Source organism: Passer domesticus, chromosome Z, assembly GCF_036417665.1.
Source record: "Passer domesticus isolate bPasDom1 chromosome Z, bPasDom1.hap1, whole genome shotgun sequence".
Classification (NCBI taxonomy): Eukaryota; Metazoa; Chordata; class Aves; order Passeriformes; family Passeridae; genus Passer; species Passer domesticus.
In genome coordinates this window covers 45,647,040-45,665,880 of record NC_087512.1, presented here as the reverse complement: position 1 = coordinate 45,665,880, position 18,841 = coordinate 45,647,040, and the positions used below count along the sequence as shown (strand labels likewise).

General features: G+C 37.5%; 1 protein-coding gene across 6 annotated transcripts in view; it reads left to right on the top strand.

Moving 5' to 3' along the window:
- HOOK3 (hook microtubule tethering protein 3) overlaps window positions 1-18,841 on the top strand; it is an 85,816-nt gene that overhangs the window by 58,455 nt on the left and 8,520 nt on the right. For 4 of the 6 annotated variants that reach the window (XM_064402877.1, XM_064402874.1, XM_064402878.1 and 1 more), the window contains 9 exons: window positions 2,633-2,773; window positions 4,973-5,060; window positions 9,297-9,374; window positions 10,064-10,098; window positions 10,892-10,974; window positions 12,303-12,403; window positions 14,426-14,530; window positions 14,636-14,707; window positions 16,169-16,305. In XM_064402877.1, coding sequence (XP_064258947.1) covers window positions 2,633-2,773; window positions 4,973-5,060; window positions 9,297-9,374; window positions 10,064-10,098; window positions 10,892-10,974; window positions 12,303-12,403; window positions 14,426-14,530; window positions 14,636-14,707; window positions 16,169-16,305 — 840 coding nt within the window. Of the gene's footprint in view, window positions 1-2,632; window positions 2,774-4,972; window positions 5,061-9,296; window positions 9,375-10,063; window positions 10,099-10,891; window positions 10,975-12,302; window positions 12,404-14,425; window positions 14,531-14,635; window positions 14,708-16,168; window positions 16,310-18,841 lie in introns of those variants that run through there. The other 2 variants (XM_064402875.1, XM_064402876.1) reach the window with 2 other exon arrangements.

Here is an 18,841-nt window from a genome sequence, read left to right as displayed (position 1 = left end):
AAATTAAATGGGCCAAATCCCAACTGGATCTTAATCTGGCTACTGCCAATAAAAGACAATAAAAAATGTTTCTATAAATACATTCACAATTAAATGAGGGTTAAGGAGGATCTCAATCCCTTATTGATTGCAAGGAGAACCATACCAGTAAAGGATAAGGAGAAGGGTGATCTACTCACAGCCTTCATTGACACCATCTTTGATAGTAACGCCTCTGATCTGGAAGACAGATGCAAGAAGCTGAATCAAGTCACTGCAATACAGGAGGAAACAATTATGCTATGCCTGCTTACAGCAATGCTACCTGCTGTGCCACTTAGACACCCCCAAGTTCATGGGGGTGGGTGGGATCCACTGAAGGGTACTGAGGGAGTAGCTGCAGATAGGTGTTGCAAAATTCACTCTGAAACAGTTTTGGATTGTGAAATAGAGTATCTCTACTTGCAACTGTAGCAAGTAGTAGCCAGAAAGAATGAAAAGTCAAGCTGAGTGGGCGGAGAGTGAGTGACTCTACCTGAATGCTTCAGCTTTTTTTAAGGAGTCTGGGACAACCCCCCAGCCCCTGCCCTACCATTCTGTTTTCTAGCTGCAGGAAGAGAGTAGCAATTTTGGGCACAGATAGATATGGAATACAATAACATTCTGGGTTACTCAGGACAGTGTTTCTCTGCTGGAGGGTCGAAAGGCTCTGCAGAGGAATCTGAACAGGTTGTATCAGTGGACAGAGGACAATGTATGAAGTTCAGCTTGGCCAAGGTCCTGCCCTTATATCATGACAACCTGTACAGTGCTGCAGGCTTGGAGAAGAGTGGATGAAAAGATGCACATTGGGAAGTAATTGTAGAGTCATAGAACAGCTTGAGTTGGAAGGGACCTCAAAGATTATCTTGTTCCATCTACTGTGCCATGGGCAAGAACACCTTCCAGTAGATCAGGTTGCTCAAATCTCCATCCAACCTAGCCTGGAATACTACCAAGTATGGGGCATTCAGAACTCCCTTTGCCATTGCCTCCAGACCCTCAAAGGAAAGAATTTCTGTTTCATGTCTAATCTAAACCACCCCTTTTCAGTTTAACAGTACTCTCCTTTGTCTTGTCTCTCCACACTCTTGTAAAAAATCTCTTTCCAGTTCTGTTGTTGGCTCCTTTCAGGCACTGTAAAGCTGCTCTAAGGTATCCCTGGAGTCTGATCTATAACCCCAACCCCAGCTCTCTCGGCCTGCTTTTAATAGAGGTGCTCCATCTCTGTGATCACCTTAGCAGCTTCATCTGGACTCTCTTGAATTAGTTGACATACTTCCTGTGCTGGGACCCCAGAGCTGGGTGCAGGGTTCCAGGTGGGCTCTCAGCAGAGCAGAGGGGCAGAATCCCCTCCCTCCCCTGTTGCCCACGCTGCTTTGGATGCAGCCCAGGACACGTTTGGCTTTCTGGGCTGGGAGTGCCCATGGCTGGGTCATATCCAGCCTCTCACCTACCAACACCCCAAGTCCTTCTCACAGGGCTGCTCTCCATCTGTTCATCCTGCAGCCTGGACTGGTACCAGGGGTTGCCATAGGCCAAGGGCAGGACCTTACACTTGGGCCTGGTTGAACCTCATGAGGTTTTCATGGCCCAACTTCTTCCGTTTGTCCTGTCCAAGTCCCTGTGGATGGCGCCTGTTGTTCTGGTGTGGATTTGATGGTGTTGGTTGACAGCAGCTGAACTTGAACCATTGAGTGCCCAGATGGTCAAGAAGGCAAATTACATCCTGGCCTGTATCAGCAAATAGAATGGCCAGCAGGACCAGGGCAGTGCCAATTACAGGATTGTAATCAAATCCTGTGTCTAGTTTTGCACCCTTTCACTACAAGAAGGACATTGAGGGGGTGGAGTGTGTCCAGAGAAGGACAGTAGAGCTAGAGAAGGGTGTAGAGAGTTAAGTCCTTTGAGGAGCAGGAGGTTGTTTATCCTGGAGAAAAGCTCACCCCTGAGCCTCCTGTCATTCTCTACAGCTACCTGAAAAGAGGTTGTAATGAGGTGAGGGTTGGTCTTTTTTCCTGAAGTTGTGCTGGAGAGGTTTAGATTGGATATTAGGAATAATTTCTTCACCAGGAGGGGTTATCAAGCATTGAACCCAGGGAAGTGATTCATCCCTTGTGGTATTTAAAAGATGTGGTGCTTAAGGGACATGCTTCTGTGGTAGACTTGGCAGTGCTGGGTTTATGTTGGATCTTGATGATCTTAGGAGTATTTTCAACCCAAATGGTTCTGTGATTCTGTGTAAAAAGACTAAAGGTTGAAATTACTTGCTCAGGTTTATGCAGTAGTTCAGTGGCAGCTGAGATTAGAGTCTTTGTTCACACTTGGTATTAAATTTTGCATTCTCTGTTCTCCCTGTATATTTGTTGAGCTGTACACTGAGATCTGTTGGGGGCAATGAGGTACTTTCCTTGTGTTCTGTGTTCTGCAATTAGAACTTAAATTTGGTTTGTATTTGGGGGTTTGAAGATATGATTGTTGTTTCAGCATCTGCCTTAAAAAGATATTTATGTTGTTATTTTACTTCCAATGGTAAACTGTTTTCTTTGTTATAGATATTGGTTGGTTTTTTGTTTGTTTGTTTTTTTTACAAAATTGTGTTGAACGTGTTTAGGGAGAAACTCATCCGCCTTCAGCATGAGAACAAGATGTTAAAATTGAACCAAGAAGGTTCTGACAATGAGAAGATTGCCTTGTTGCAGAGCCTTCTTGATGATGCAAACTTACGGAAGAATGAACTGGAGACAGAAAACAGGTAAGAAATGTTGTCCTTTGCTTCAGTTGACCTTCCTACAGGGATCCCCAGGAGAAGAAAGACATGGATTTCATGGAATCAGTCCTGTGAAAGGCCATAAGGATGTGATTATAGGACTATGGAGTCCTCTGTATGAACAAAGTCTGAGGGATAGAGACTATATAGCCTGGAAAAGAGAAGGCTTAGGTTAGATCTTATCAGTGTATCTTATCGAAGTGTATGATGGGAGGGTCTAAAGAAGGTGGAGATAGACTCTTGTCAGTAATACTCAGTAACATGGCAAGAGGGTGTGGCAGAGTTTAAAATACATTATATTTCATCTGAATGTGAAATATACGGGGTTTTTTTTGCTGTGAGGGTTGCTGAACACTGGAGTATGTTGCCCAGAGAGGTTGTCTCCATCCTTGTAGATATTTAAAACTCAACAGGACATGTTCCTATGGCAGCCTTCTAGCTGACCCTGCTGGATTGAACCAATCAGCATGCAGACGTCTGTGAGACCAGACAAAGTGCATCAGAACGTGCCACAGTATTTGGCTGATAGTGATGTAGGCTGCTTTGTATCTGAGCTTTGAATCTGTTATTTATCTAATCTTCCCCTGTCTTCCCCTTTGACTGGGGGAGGTGCCTGAAGCTTGAGAAAAGGTAAACACTGCATTCAGCTTCAAGAAGGGCAATAAAAAGAGTATGAGGAACTATTGAGATTGGTCAGCCACAGCTCACTTTCTGGAAATTTCACAAAGCAAGTCCATCTGGAATCTATTTCCAGCTACATGAGGGACAGGAAAGTAATTAGCAAATGTCAACGTTAATTTATTCAGAATAAATCATGCCTAACTAATCCAGTTCTCTTGACAAAGAGATGACTGCACATGTGAAGAAGGGTGAGAGGATAATACTTAGCTTCAGCAAAGCCTTTGATGAAGTGTCCCATGGTATCCTTATGTTCAGAATTCCTGGATATAAACTAAATAAGTGGACAGTTAAGTGAGCAAAGAAAAAATTGACTGGACAGTGAGACTAAAGTAGTAGTATTGTCAGTGAAATTAAACCCAGCTGGCAACTGGTTCCTCAGTCATCAGTACCAGTATCAGCACTGTTTATCACTTTTATTAACAACTTCACTGATGAAAGGGGCTACATTCTTAGCAAGTTTGAGAATGATAGCACTTTGGGATGTCCTGAAAAGGAGAACTGTTATTCAAGAGGAGCTCAACAATCCAAAGAAATGAACTGATGAGACCCCTGTCCCTGGCTGTGGAGCAACTCTGCTGCAAAAGCCCTGGGGTCCTGGGTGGGTGGCAAAGGAGGATGTGTTATCTGGGGACCTTGGAGTTGACTGTGATCTGGACAGTCCTCACTGAGGTGCAGGCTGTCAATCTGCAAAAAATTCACCTCTCATCAGTACTTATGATATCACATCTGGACAGAGCATGTAATTTTGGATTCCACAGTACCAGAGAGATGTGGATGTATAGAAGTGCAGCAGAATGCTGCTAAGGTGATAGATACTGTAATGTGTGATAGATGGGATAAAACTAAGAATTGTGTTTGTCCAGGCCAAAGGAAAGGTGACATAGAGGAGAGTACTGTCAGCTGCATCTGCCTGATGGGAAGGTAGAAAGAAGACAGATTTGAGCTATTCTCAAGAGATATTCTCAAGAGCGGAAGGACAATAGGCAAGAGACAAAATATGGAGTATGGGTCCAAGCTCTAAAAGAGAAGCCCAGAGAGACTGTTGGGCCTCTGTCCTTACAAGTGCTTGAATCTGGTATTGGATATGATTCCCAGCAATCTGCTGTAAATGCACCTACTTTAAGGAGGAGGTTTGATCTAGGCAACCTGTGGACATCCTTCTAACCTGCAGGTTTATGGGGTTCTGTAAAGGTGTAGAAGCAGAAGCTAGCGGCTCTCACGCAGTAAAACTGACTGTTAAAAGGTCTTCTTTCATATATATAGAACTGATTTCTGCATGCATTTTTGTTGTCCTTGAGGAATATGAGAATGTTTTGGATTAATGTCTAGATGTTACGATCTCTGCACTGCTGTAAGCTCTAACTACTACTGTAATTTTCTTGTGAGTAATTTACAGTATTGCTTTTTTTTTTTGTGGAGATTATCTGAAAACACTGGACACTAATAATCTGAGACTCTTGCAGTTTGTTTTTTTCTGAAAAAGAAATAATGTCTCTTTCCTAGATTGGTAAATCAGAGACTTCTGGAAGTACAGTCCCAGGTTGAAGAACTACAAAAATCTTTGCAGGATCAAGGTTCAAAAGCTGAAGATGTAAGTAGAAATGTACATCAAATTTACATTCGATTACTTACCATTTTTGAAACTTTCACCTTTTTGTAAAAGAAAAAAAAAGTAAAATAATTATATAAACTGAGATTTCTAATAGTTTTGTGTATTTACTTGTATGGTCTTACCAATAAATTGTGCTTCTCTAACTAGGATGTAAGACGATTGTCTAGAATAAAAAACCATCCTATGTAGAGAAGATGTCATACATGTTTAATTTGAATAATTGTGTCTGTTGCAATAGAAAGCTCAGCATTTAAATTGTTAAATTAGAATAGAGAGCTTTGCAGGGAATTGAGGAAATGTTGATTCTCCATGAACAAAACATCTGAAGTTGTTTTGGGTTTAGTTTTCTTAATGAAAGTTAAGTCCTTTCCAGCCACTGAAAGGTCTGTAATTTTTCATGTAAATATATCTCAGAATGAAAAAAGACAGAGAGACTTATTTTACATAAGTAAAATAATTAGGCCCTCAAAAGAATGCTGCATTTTCTGTTTTTGTATAGAGGGTTAACTTTATTTTAAATCCAAGAATACACATTGTAGCTGAGTTAGTGTGGAAAACAACTTTCAGTCTTCCACTCACAAATTGTTTATCTCCGGTATTTCAAAGAAGAAGCTCTAGAACTTTATTGAAAGCAGTGATTTGTTGGACTGTACGTGCATAGTGTTTGCTCACAATCTCAGTGTATCATGTTGCTAACGGGCAACAAACTGTAATGCGCTGCTTTCTATTTTTGTGTTTTAACTGATTTATGAAAAATAGTGAAAGTTTTTTTATTAGATGCTTATGTAAATTTAAAGAGTATGTTAAATTTAGTTTACCCTTTAAATTTTCAGAATAAACCATATGAATACTAAACACCTAGCTGATTTCCATCAAGATTATTTTCCTGAATAACTTAGAATGTGTTTTAGAATGCACGTTAAAATAGATCTGTTCTGAGATATTCTTTGTTGTCTTGATTATTGGCCAAAATCTTTTCAGGGTGAACAAGAATATGAAAGAATTATTCTCAGATACTGAGTATTGTAAATTATCAAATTGTATTCAGCTTTATTTACTGCAATTTTAATTGTGTCCCCTTTGAGGCTCTGGTTGGGTCAGTAATTTAGGGTGTGACTGCACTCATGGCTTGTGTTGGTCTGCCCATAGCAGTGGTAATTTATAGGCACTGATCCCATGGCCTGTTTTGCTGAGTTCGATCTGTAGCATTTACTTTGCTCTTAAGGAAGTAAAAGAGTGAGTGTAGACTCAGGGAAATGTTGAAGATGCAAGAACCTCTGACATTGTGGTTTCTTCATGCAATCTCCCTTGTAAAGCACTGCAAACCTCAGAAGTTAAACACAGCTGCTCAAGTAGGTCAGAGTTGAGCTGAGACAGCCTGAGTTATCTGTAGGATAGGCATACAAAAAGAGTAACTCTTCAGAAACATAAGAAAAAGCAATAGGAGAGACACAGCCTACAGTTCACCAGTACATAATTTTCAGCTCATTTCCTCTGTTTTTTGCTATTTTTCTGCAAAATTGCACTGAGATCTATATTTTACACACTTATACTGCAAATGTGCTCAATCCAGAAAATTAATTTTAATTCAGTCCTGAAATCTGTGGTGAGAGCACAGGTTTGTTGGGGTTTTTTTTGTTTGTTTGTTGGTTTGGTTTGGTTTTTTAAGTTTTGTTTTGTTTTAAAGCTGAAGTTATTTTTAGACATGCCCAAAAAGGTGTAGAGGTAGTGTCGTAACCCAGGCAAGTGTCCTTGTAGTGTTACATGTTCTGTGCCAAGGTCTGCAAGGGCAAACAGTTTTGATTTTTGTACTGAAGTGCAGTGGTAGGCAGCTGTGTGCCATTGGGCCTGTAATGGGCACTGACACATTCTGTTGGGATGCATGATTAGTCTATTCTGAGTGTTACCTTGTTAGCCAGGTGAAGGCCTCCTTACCCCCATCTTTCAGACTATAGAATCAACAGCATAGATTTGGTTTATTGACTTCGAGAATGCAGTAGTCATGTGGGGCTACTCAACAGTTACCTGAACAGCTTTGACTACATCATTTGCATGTCTTATCACTGTTTTATATCATCCTTTTTCTCCTGTTCTCTGCCCTAATCCCCTCCTATATAAACTCCTTGCCTTTAGTTACTTCTGCCCCACTTGTTAAATCCATCCCACGCCTGATATTTTTTATAACGTAACATATGCAGTCTTGGTCTTACATGTTGTTACTGATAAACACCTCCCTAAAAGGTCTCCAGAATTCTGTTACCTCTTCAGTTAGCCATGAAGTTCAGCCACTTTTTCATTTGGTGAGACACTGGAACAAGTTACCCACGGAAGCTGTGGATGGCCCATCCATGGAATATTCAAGGCGAGGATGGATAGTGCTGAGTAACCTGATTTAGTTGAACGTGTCCGTGCTTGTTGAAAAGGGTTTGGACTATGTGACCTTTAAAAGTCCATTCCAACCCAAACCATTCTATCATTATGCTCAGCAATATTGAAAATCTGCCATCCATCATGGTGACTTTTGTTTTGTGACTTTCATCACCTCCCAGTGTTATTGATCTCATACAGCAGTCTTCTGACATGATAACCCATAGTTTCCCACGCCCTGCTAAGTTGGCTTAACCTCAGGCCAGAACCTAACCATCTGCCCCTAACTTTAACATCTAAAATGAAACCAAATTTTGCCCTGAAAAAGTGGGACAGACTTGTTCCTTTGGTTTGTTTAAGCATGAAAGGAACTTCAAGAAAAACAGCTTTTATTTCTGTAATGTTTATTTTTAAAATTCTCTCCTATGAGAGAACAACAATTATAGTCATTACATTTTACATTTGTATGAGTTTTTAAATATTACTGATACTGCAAAAATCACAAAATTAATGTTTGCCCTTTTTTAGACTGATCTGTGTGGCTTTATTTGCCAAGTACATACAGGATCTTTGGGTACCTAGAATGGCTCATTGAGTGTTTTAGTCTCTTTCTTAATCATGTGTCCTGGGTCAGTTAATGTGGGTAAATTCATTTCTGCTTCTTTTAATTTTTCGGGCTGTTTATCACAAGTAGTTTCTTACGTGCAAAAACGTGATCTGTCTAGCTGGGAAAGAGGTTACTCCCTCAACAGTTCAGATACTTGGTAAATAATACACCAGTGGAATCAGTGTTGACTAGTATTTGTGTCTATTTCAAGATAAACCCAAGTGCAATAAAAGGATTAAAAAAAAAAAAAGCTGAGTTCAATTTTGATTTTGTTACCTTAGAGAAATGGGCACTGCTTCCAGGTTTTTCCCTTTCTTGTCCCAGTCAGCCACTAGTCCCCTAAATGATCAGATACAAGTGATGGGGACAGTTCAAATTATTTGTGACTGATAAAGATGCATACAAATATTTTTTTGTTACTTGAAGGGTAGTGTTGCTGCAGCTGTTCAGAGGACTGCAAAAAAGAAAAAAGCCATTGGTCAAAACCACAGATCCTTAGCTGCTGCGAATTTCTGACTGTGAAATCAGTAGAGCCATGTTGACTTCTTTTTATGGCTCCCCACCTTTCTTGTCATGCAATAAGAAAATCTCTTTTGTAATAATGTAAAAACATGCCCCAGGAATGTGATCAAAGACAATATTTTGGAGACAATTTTTTGACTAAAAAGCTTTTTGAATGCACACAGTAATTTTTTCTGTTAACAAGATGACTAAATCTTTGTTGAAAGAACATTGGAGAAAAAACAGTGAAGTAATTTTGTTGATTATTTTATCCTGTATTTTGATGGTGTTGTGGACCATCAGTCACATGCTAACCCTCCCATGTGATTAATACTGTATAAACACAAACTAAAAAGGCAGTTACAGAATTAAATATTCTACATTTGCTTTTTATTCAATCAGTGTGGCAATAACACAATTCAGCATCACACCACAAAAACACCTGCATCTCTTAATTCTATTTGTAGCCCAACAGACTGGCTATTTTCCTTGGTTTTGTTAGTTGTATGATTTTTGTTTTAAAATTACTTTCCTAATTAGCATTTGCTTTCCTTTGGAATTCTGATTTAAACACAGTTATTTGTAAATGTGCGTCTTTATTCTTTTTATATTTTTGGGTTTTGTGACATGTTTTAGAAAATGTTACAAGATGAAAATTGCTCATGAGAACAGAGGAAGAAATTGCACATGCGTGAAAAATGCATAGCTTTAACTTTTTCTGTTCATGACTTTCTAAATAGTTTCTTCTGTTGGCTGCTGTTTTGCTTTATACTAATGTCATCTCTGTTTCTTGGCATGGGCTTCTGCTCAAGGCTATTGTGAGTATGGCTTTCTATTTACTTAACACTACTTTCAGTTCATAGACATTTATTGAGTTTGTTTTTTTTTTTCCTTTTGAAAAATACTCACTGTGTATGAAGTGAGTTTAAAATTTAAAAATTACTTCAAAGTTTTTATTCAAAGAGCTTATCTAAATGTGATTTAACCAGGAAGTGGAACACTGTAAGTTGTATGGTGATTTTTATGTGTCTGTAATCAATAAAGATAAGAAACACAAAAAAAGGTGACATTTTTGCTACACTGTAGTTAGAAATACTCTACTCTTTCTAGTTTATGTGGGGATGGGAATTTACTTCAACTAATTTGCTACATGTCTTCATGCAAGTTGCAATGCAGTATTGGTAGGACAGATCTTGCAAATTTTGCTGCACTTTCCAATGCAAAGTACTGAACAAATTAAAACAACTGCCTGTCATTTATGGTTCTTACTTTTGTTGATCTAGTTACTGGGAAAATATTTGTAAAGTTCTAAAGGGTTCTAATTTTACCAAAGTCACACAGCTGTGAAGAGTAGGGTACCAGAGGGGCTTTACAGTTGTGATCTAATACTGAAGTAAAAAAGTTGGATTTTGGTTGGAATGTCAAAATTGCATGTTTTAAAATAATTCTAAAAGTATGTTAAAGCTTCACAATACATTAAAATAAAACATTTAACTTTCTATTTTAGTCAGTTCTTCTGAAAAAGAAACTTGAAGAACATCTGTAAGTATTTTTCTTTTCCTCTTTTGTTTGCAGTTTGAAATTGTGTTTTTCTATATAGAGAGGAAGGCAGACAGTAGTTAGTGATGGATCTGGAAAATAAGCAACTAAGAGAGATTAGATAATACAGGAATATTTGTGAGTCTGCTGCTCAGGTTCTCTTTTTTCCCATAGAAAACCCCTGTGAAATTAAGAACGATGAGGGAGCCATCATCTTGTGTTGGGTAGAAAACTTTGCTTGACATTGTGCAAATATTTGCTCAAGAGAACGAAGTAATTTTTTTCTGACAGAAGCATGTTAATATAAACAAAATTAGTTTGTTTACTCTTTGATATGCATTATGGCATAGAAGTAATACTTTAAGAAGTGCTGTCATTTTATTGCGCTATTTCTGCACATCTTCTACTTCCATAAAAGAGTATTTGCTTTTTTGACTGACTTGCAAAAAGAACTTTCTGTTGCTTTTGGGTTTAGCCATTCTTTCCTCAATGTTATATCAGTGATGAGTTTTCATTTTAGGCCCTCATTGTGCAATTAACTCTAAATTCTAAGTTAACTACAGTTATTGACAAAGAAACTGTTTGCTGTTGCAGTTATCCATACAGAGCAATGCTTTTCATCTTAACAAGTCTTTCTACAGTAATATTGTCACTTGTCCTCATGCTCTGTAGGAAAAAAAATCAGTCATGTCCATAGAAATAATCTGTCTCTGAGGATTTTCTGTTCTGTTAGCACTCATTTCAAGCACAGTAATACTACTGGGGAAACAATATGTGCTTCTGTGGTTTGTAACAGAGAGAAGCTCCATGAAGCTAACAATGAGCTACAGAAGAAACGAGCTATTATTGAAGATTTGGAACCAAGATGCAACAACAGTTGTGAGTTACCTGTGCAGTCCATTTCTTTTCTTTGTAAATTATTTCAGGTGCAACATCTTTAATTATAATACCTAAAGAAGGTGTCAGGTAAGCAAAATGTATGTTTTTAATGGAAGTGACATGTATGTTGTTAATTTCTCTGGAACCTAGGGTGACCAGAAACATGCTTTTAACACTTGAAATGCATAGGAGTCACGTTTTAGAAACACTATAGTAAGAAATCATGGAATCGTAGAATGCTAAGAGGTTAGAATGAACCTTAAAGATCATCTAGTCCCAAACCCCAGTGATGCTGTCTATAGAAATACCAGCTCACTGCTATTGAACCTCAGCTGTCCAGAACTATCATGTCTCATAAGAGAGAAGAATATAGAAGATCCTTGCTGTTGTTACTGACTCATTTTTACTTCCAATATATATTCCTCCAATGTGTTTTCAAAAATGTGTTTTAATTTGAGCAAATGTTCTATTACTGGTCAACGAGAACGTAAGATATGTATTGTATTGCTCAGAGGGTATGCAGAACCCAGTATGTAGTTGTTTTTTTAGCACATTATTGATATGTTTTTTACAGAGCACTAATGAGGGAGGTTGTCTGGATTTTTCAAATGAATAATTATTCTAGAATAAGGCAAAAGATTGTAATCAATGGCAGCTTTTCTGGTTTGTGGTAAAATTATTTTATTCATAGTGAGATGGAGCAAAAAGTAGAAAAAAAAATCATGTTGTTTTATGAGATCTGAGAAGTTGTTTAGAAGATGTAGAATAGTGGCTTGATGTATTTTTATACCAACACAGGAAAAATCTGTGCAATTAAATTGTCCTACTGGTCTCAAATGCTGCTTAAGAAAATGTGAGGGCGAAATTAAATTTAGTATATTCACATTACAGTTTAGTAGAGTTAAGCAGGAGTTTTGCCTCTTAGGAATTATTCCACAATATGTGCATAAAATAACAAAAATCAGTATTTGCCTGTAATACAGGCTAAGATATTATAGTAGCTGTAAGTCATTAGCAAACAGATTTTCTGTGTGTATTCAGTGACATGGTTGCTTTATGATTCCATTTCTCTTTATTTGTCAGAATTTTAGAAAGCAAAATTGTATCCCAGAAAATCCATTTTATGAGATTTTATAGGAGTACATATTTTTAATGGATTTCTGAGCTATACGGTAATTAAATCTGTGATACCTGCTACATCAGATTTCTTGTCAGCTTTTCTTAACTGAAGTATGTTTTAGATGTGTCTTAAGTGTCTGTTGTAAAATATAAAAATATGCATAATGTACTGATGTTGTTTTCCAATGTGTGCATCTCCTGATATAAAGCACTTAAAATTGAGGAATTACAAGAAGCTCTACGGAAAAAGGAGGAGGAAATGAAACAAATGGAAGAACGATACAAAAAGTATTTGGAAAAGGCCAAAAGTGTAAGTGGATATGTTCCACACTTGTCTGACAGAGACAGTATTACGTGTCCACTATGTGAGAATAAAAATTAAGGAGGTATCTGTATACACACTAATAAGAGAAGGAAGCTCCATTGATTATCATCTTATTGTTTCAGTGGATTAATTCTGCAAAATATTACCCCATCTTTTATTGATGCTCTTTTGCACTAAAGTCATGAATCACCTTCAGTAGTTGTTAAATTTCTCTGATAATGTTCAGCATTCTGCACACTCTTTTGCCTTTATTGCTTAATATATGCTTCTGTCAAGAAGGTCACTGATATTTAAGTATTGGGGATATAGGTATACTACTAGCTTTGAAATGATAATATTGTGGTCTTAATCATAGTCCCATTTCTTCTCTTGCCATACTTTGTTATTTTGAGTATCTTAAAAGCATATCAATGTGTTTAAATGCATATCATTACCTTGGAATCTGTAAGTAGGTTCCTGATCTGACAGAACTTTATGCTTTCTTTCTTTACTTCTTTGGAATTTCCTGAATGACTTCTTGTGAAATGTCTGAGGAAGTCTAAAAAAATTTCTCCTATGTCCCCCTGCCCTCACATTTTATACTGGTTGTTGTGTCTTAGCATGCATTCCACTGAAAGATAGGATTTCCCTTTATAGTAAGATTTGTATATTTGTATGTAATGTGTTACTGAAGGGTGTTTTATAGGACAGTAGCATTAATTACTTAAGTTTTTGTAATCTTCTTAACAGCTTTCATCTTATTTGTGTTTGGTTTGTGGCTGGGTTTTTTTGTTTCTTTTTGTTGTAATTGATGGGTTTTGGTGCAGAGTTTTTTTTGTAGAATCATAGTCTTTCGCTATGGAAGATGTATCCAGGACTAATGTTTTCTTAGAAAAATAACATGCTTTTATAGGACAGAATTACAGAGTCATTTAGGTTGGAAAAGATCTCCAAGATCATCCAGTCAGCTTTTGACTGATGATATAACTGTGTTAATTAGACCATGGCACTAGGTGCCACATCCAATTCCTTGAACACCTCCAGGGATGTGTACACTACCTCCCTAGGCAACCCATTCCTATGTTTAACAATTTAACCTAAACCTTCCCTGGCACAGCTTGTGGCCATGTTGTCTCATCCTGTCACTGGTTGCTTGGGAGAAGAGGCCACAACTCCCACCTGGCTTACAACCTCCTTTCGAGAAGAGAGTTATAAGGGCTCCCAGAGTTATCATTTCTCAAGGCTAAGCACCCCCAGCTCCCTCAGCCACTCCTCATAGGATTTATATGTTTACTATACAGTAAAAATATCTCACTTCATTGTTTTATTTCAGCATCTGGACACAACTCTGAAATAAGTAGAACAATAAAAGAAGAGAAGTCTATTTCTATATAGCCAGAGGTTGTTAAAGAGTTTCAAGCCATTTTATATTAAAGGCTTAATAATTCAGGCAATTTGCTAGATTTGTTCTTGGTTTAGCTCTGTTTGCTAGCACTCTTGGATGACACATACAACTGTACCGATGTCCCTTCATCTTTTTAGTAGCCTAACAATTATGCATGTACAACAGAGTGCTTGGCTTAACAGAGCTACCTAGAAGTTACAGCACCTGGTAGGTGAAGCACCAGGTAGGTGAAGCATGGCAACTATCTGTAAGGACAGAAACAGTCCTTCCTCAAACAGGAGAGATTGACAGGCAGGAAAATCATAGCTATGAAAAGCGAAACATTATAGAAGTTGTTTCTCTAACTGTGGCCCCAAGGAAATGTAGCCTGGGTTAGGAACTGCAAATGTGAGTCTGGGATACTGAACCTTCTAGGTATCACCTTTTTTTGTCAATAGTTTTGTTTCCCAGTCCTGTAAAAGAGGGCCCCTGTTCAGATGCTCTAATGTGTCACAGTTGACAAGAGAGGTAGACATATTTTAAGTTACTTTTTTTATTTTTTAACCTGACTTAAAAGGTTTTAATTCCTTAACAAGATTGCTTTTGCAGGATTTAACAAAAATCAAACTGGTTTTCTCTAACAGGTCATCCGCACGTTAGATCCTAAACAGAACCAGGGTGCTGCTCCTGAGATTCAGGCACTGAAAAATCAGTTGCAGGAGCGGGACAGAATGCTTCATTCCCTGGAGGTAGTAATCGTTGTGTTTTGTGGTAAAAACTCATTGTTTTTTAGTTAGAGACTAATACTTCTATTATACTTTGGCTTTCAATATATGGATTTTTTTGTTTTATAGAAAGAATATGAGAAAACAAAAAGTCAAAGAGAAATGGAGGAGAAATTTATCGTTAGTGCCTGGTACAACATGGTAAGAATCTCACAAAACTTTTAATTGAAAATTTTTTTTAAATGAAAGAAATTACTAATACTGTTTGTTTCTGGCATGTTTATAACAGTAGTTTTGTTTGAAAAGCATTTTTCAACACACAAACATAAAAGCAGTTTTTAGGACTCTTAAGTTATCTCTGTGTACAAGTCTGTACCTATAATAACCTTCTGGAAAAAAGAAAAGGAGGTCATAATTTTCAAGTTTTAAAATTAGAAATGGCTCAGATCACTGTTTTGTAATCCCAGCCCTTCACTTACAAAAATTATAGTCCTCAAATTTATTTTGATTCACCATTTTCCAGTCTTCCAGTTGTTTCTAATGAAGGGGCACAATCAAAGCAATTCATCTTACTTGCAATTCCGTTGGAGTGCTCTGAGAAATGACCCCTTTAACTTGGGTGCAAATTTAGCCCCATACAAAGAGTGAGGACATCAGCAAGACCCTCACTTAAATTATTCAAAGAAAAGTTTGGGTAGAAGGTAGGGTCTGTGCAACCATACTGCTGTTGCTGGGCCTGTGTGCCAGAAAAGTTGTCACCCACATCAGATGTGTTCAAGATTTCCCTTTGGCAGACTGGTTGGTTGCATTGAAACTGCTCTTCATCTGTAACTTGACATCTGCTCTAGACAGATGTCTAGACATCTAGACATCTATAACTTTAGTGTTTCATGCTGCTCAATCATAGAATTCAAATTCCTCCTCTCTGTATTCCTTTGGAAGAGTTTTCTTCTTGCTGTTCTGCATTCTTCTTGTCTTCATGAATAGCAAGTCTAAACTCAGAGTGTTTGAATTGTTTACATATTGAAGGTATTTTCAAATGACCACTGTCCTTGGCCAATTTTATAACATTAGTCCTCCTAACAAGTAGTAGACAAGCCTAAGGTAAGACTCACAGTTCAGTGACCTATCATGAGCACTAAAATGGTCACTGCTAGCTTTGTCTGTATCATTCTTTAATTAACCTCTGCTTTTATGCACAGCTGCACAACCCACCACAGCATTTTTACTTTCCTCTTTGCATTTTTGCCTGATGAGAGCATGCTGTCTCCCGAGATGTGCTTCTGACGTAGGAGTTGGTGTTTCCACAGATGATGACAATACCTAAACTTTTTTCAGAAAAAAAGTACTTTTCTAGGTCAACATGCTGAAAGGAGCCAGGAATTGGGGGAAGTTCTTTTGAGAAGAATTGTCCAATTGCCAGGAGAAGCATATATATATTGAGTTCTTAGGTGGTTACTCTAAACCTGGAGAACGACAGCAGGGAAGGGGAAGAGTTCCACACAAAGTATTAGGAAGAATGTCTTACATTTGTCCTTAAAAATAAGATGCTTTGTGTATGGAATTCAAATTTAGTCAGTGTGAAGACAAGTAGTGAACAAAATAGAAATTAATAAAGGTGTTTTGTATTGGTATTCACTGAGAAATTGTCTTTGTCCATAGGGGATGAATCTGCATAAAAAAGCAGCAGAAGACAGACTGGCTAGTACAGGCTCAGGACAGTCCTTCCTGGCTAGACAAAGGCAAGCCACGAGCACAAGGAGATCTTACCCTGGTCATGTCCAGCCAGCAACAGCAAGGTAGAGGAGCCTTGCCCTTAGAAAGAAAACTGCCCTGTGATCCAGGCCACTTCTATTGCAAGTGACAACATTCAAGGAAAATAAACCAGCATCCTTTCTCTTTCTCCCTTATTACTGCTATTATTTTACCATTCAGGAAAAGGTTATATTATGCTTTCTCATTGCTCTGTTATGCCCCTTGCTTTTATTTTTTGGAGTTCATTTCTCTGCATTTTCTGAATGTGCCAAAATTTTGAAAACATCTAGAGGAGTGCTGTATAATAACAGTCTTATTTGTATGAAGCCTGGTCTCTCGCAAAAACCTCATGTGGACCATATGACAGTGTAGATTTCTTATCACAGTTGGCACAATTGTGCCTGTAAGGGTTGTTATGCTTTATAAGACTGTTTTTGTTCAAAGGGAATTTGCTTTTTATTTCATCTACTATCCTGTTGCTTCAGAAAAATGCTGAAATCTCATTACGGAAATGCAAAATTGGATTATAATATTATTGTGAAATATATTTCATACTAAAAACTCACCAATGCAAAAAAGAAAGATTGGGAGTTTTTTAATCTCCTAAGTTCAAAGTTTGCTCTTATTCTTGGCATTTAGGGAAGCAGGATGATCTTTTTCCAGGTTTTTCTGTATCAACTGGTGTTACCTCTTTTGCTGGTAGAGATGAATATTTTTGAATGGTTTGTTCCACTCTTCTTTGTCAACTGTATGCTTAAATACATATTCTAAAAACATGGAGAAGTATTTAGGATGTGCTACTCTGCTACTCTATCTTCCACTTAAAAAGGACATTTGTTTTAAAATTTTATTATTATGGATGAACAACACGTAATGGATCAAGGCCCTAATTGATATTGTTAATGTACTCCAGTTGTCATCCCCTACTAAAAGACTTGCTTTTAATATATTGATTCAGGGTATAATTGTATCAGTTGCCTTACTAATGGTACCAGTGCCTTCAGGTGAGTTTACTGCTGACTTTGTTGGAAACTGGCTGTGATTTGTTGTACTGCCTTTTTAATGCATAGCTGATTAATTGTTGTAACACCTTCATGTTGATCAATGAATGGAGGCTTCTCCTATTTAGGTTCTGTTCCTACAAAGTTATACTTTTTATCCTGACCAACTCTATGCATTCCCTATAATTTTTGTCCAAAAATTGATGGACACAGAGAACCTGAGTATTGGCTGGAAGTTTCATATTTCTACATCTTGTTGTGATTCAGTTTTAAGTTTAGGTTTATATTTAGAGACTGTTTGGACTCTAATGCATGGGCAGTCAGTTTATAAATTTTTTCTTTCATCTGATTTTGATGCCCTTCTAAGTGGAGACATTACTTTTTTGCATAAATCCCTTTAGAGAAAAGATACTAGCATTTATCAATCGAATGACATTTTTAGGGACTATTGTTTTATCCTCAACTGCATCATCTGTTTTAATCTGGGCTAAGAAATGCATTCAGTATGTGTCTGAAAAGTATTTTCAGTTCCAGTTATGCCCCCACACACACCCCCATGCACCCCACCCAGAAAACAGATGCTGAATTCTACATGTAGTTTTGTAATTTATTCCTCACATTTGGGAAAAAATGGTTTTCTAAAATTTTTCTGTACTTATGCAGTATATAACTGGTATGGACTTGCAAAAATGAGATGAGACATGGCAAGTTTCTTGTGTGCAGAAAGATAACAATGCAAAGGATAAGTTGCAGATAATTTCTGTAGCTCAGTGAGGTGATACGCTCTGCTGTCTCTTACTGAGATACAAAATGCTCTGTATACAAAATCCTTTCTGTCCTCATCCAGATGATTGCAGTTGATGTGCGATAGCTTTTACTGATTTTGTTGTGCAATCAATTTAATAATTTGAAGAACTCTTTACTACATGGTGTATGTGAACAGGAGCAAGACCACTCCTCCAAGAGAATTTGATGTTCCTGTTTGAGGTTACAGCATTTTGGATCACCCAGAGCAAGAACCTAAGAATACCTAAAGCTCTATTTTAATTTTAATCTAGCTAATTTTTCTGTTACAAAACTGTCAAGGGCTATTTGTGAAAGAAAGGGATGGAACCTTAATGGGAAGTTTTATCTCTCGATTTTGTCTAGTAATCTAATTACTTATTGCTGTTAGTTAGGTGCAGATCTAAAATAACTTTAACACAATCAGCACACTAGGATAAAAGTAATTGCTTTTATAATTATTATGTTAATATTTGTTTTACTGTTTTGCCTCCAAAGTTTTGATGACAGTCTAATGCCACTGAGAGTTAGGAGATGAACAGATGCTGGTTAGAAGCCTTGTCTTAGGCTTTTACTTTCCAGTCTCTCATAGCTTCTTTTGCTTCTTGGTGGTTGTTGGCTTTTCTCCTCTTTGTGATTCTGTCTTTCCTTTTCCCTTGAAGATAAGACACTGATGTGTTTTCTGTACTTCTCTTCAAAAATAGATAGCGTCATTATATAGCATCAAAGAGCAACACAAAACTCATATTGCATCAAGCTTTATTGTTGCTCATAGTAATTGTTAGGCAAGTGAACA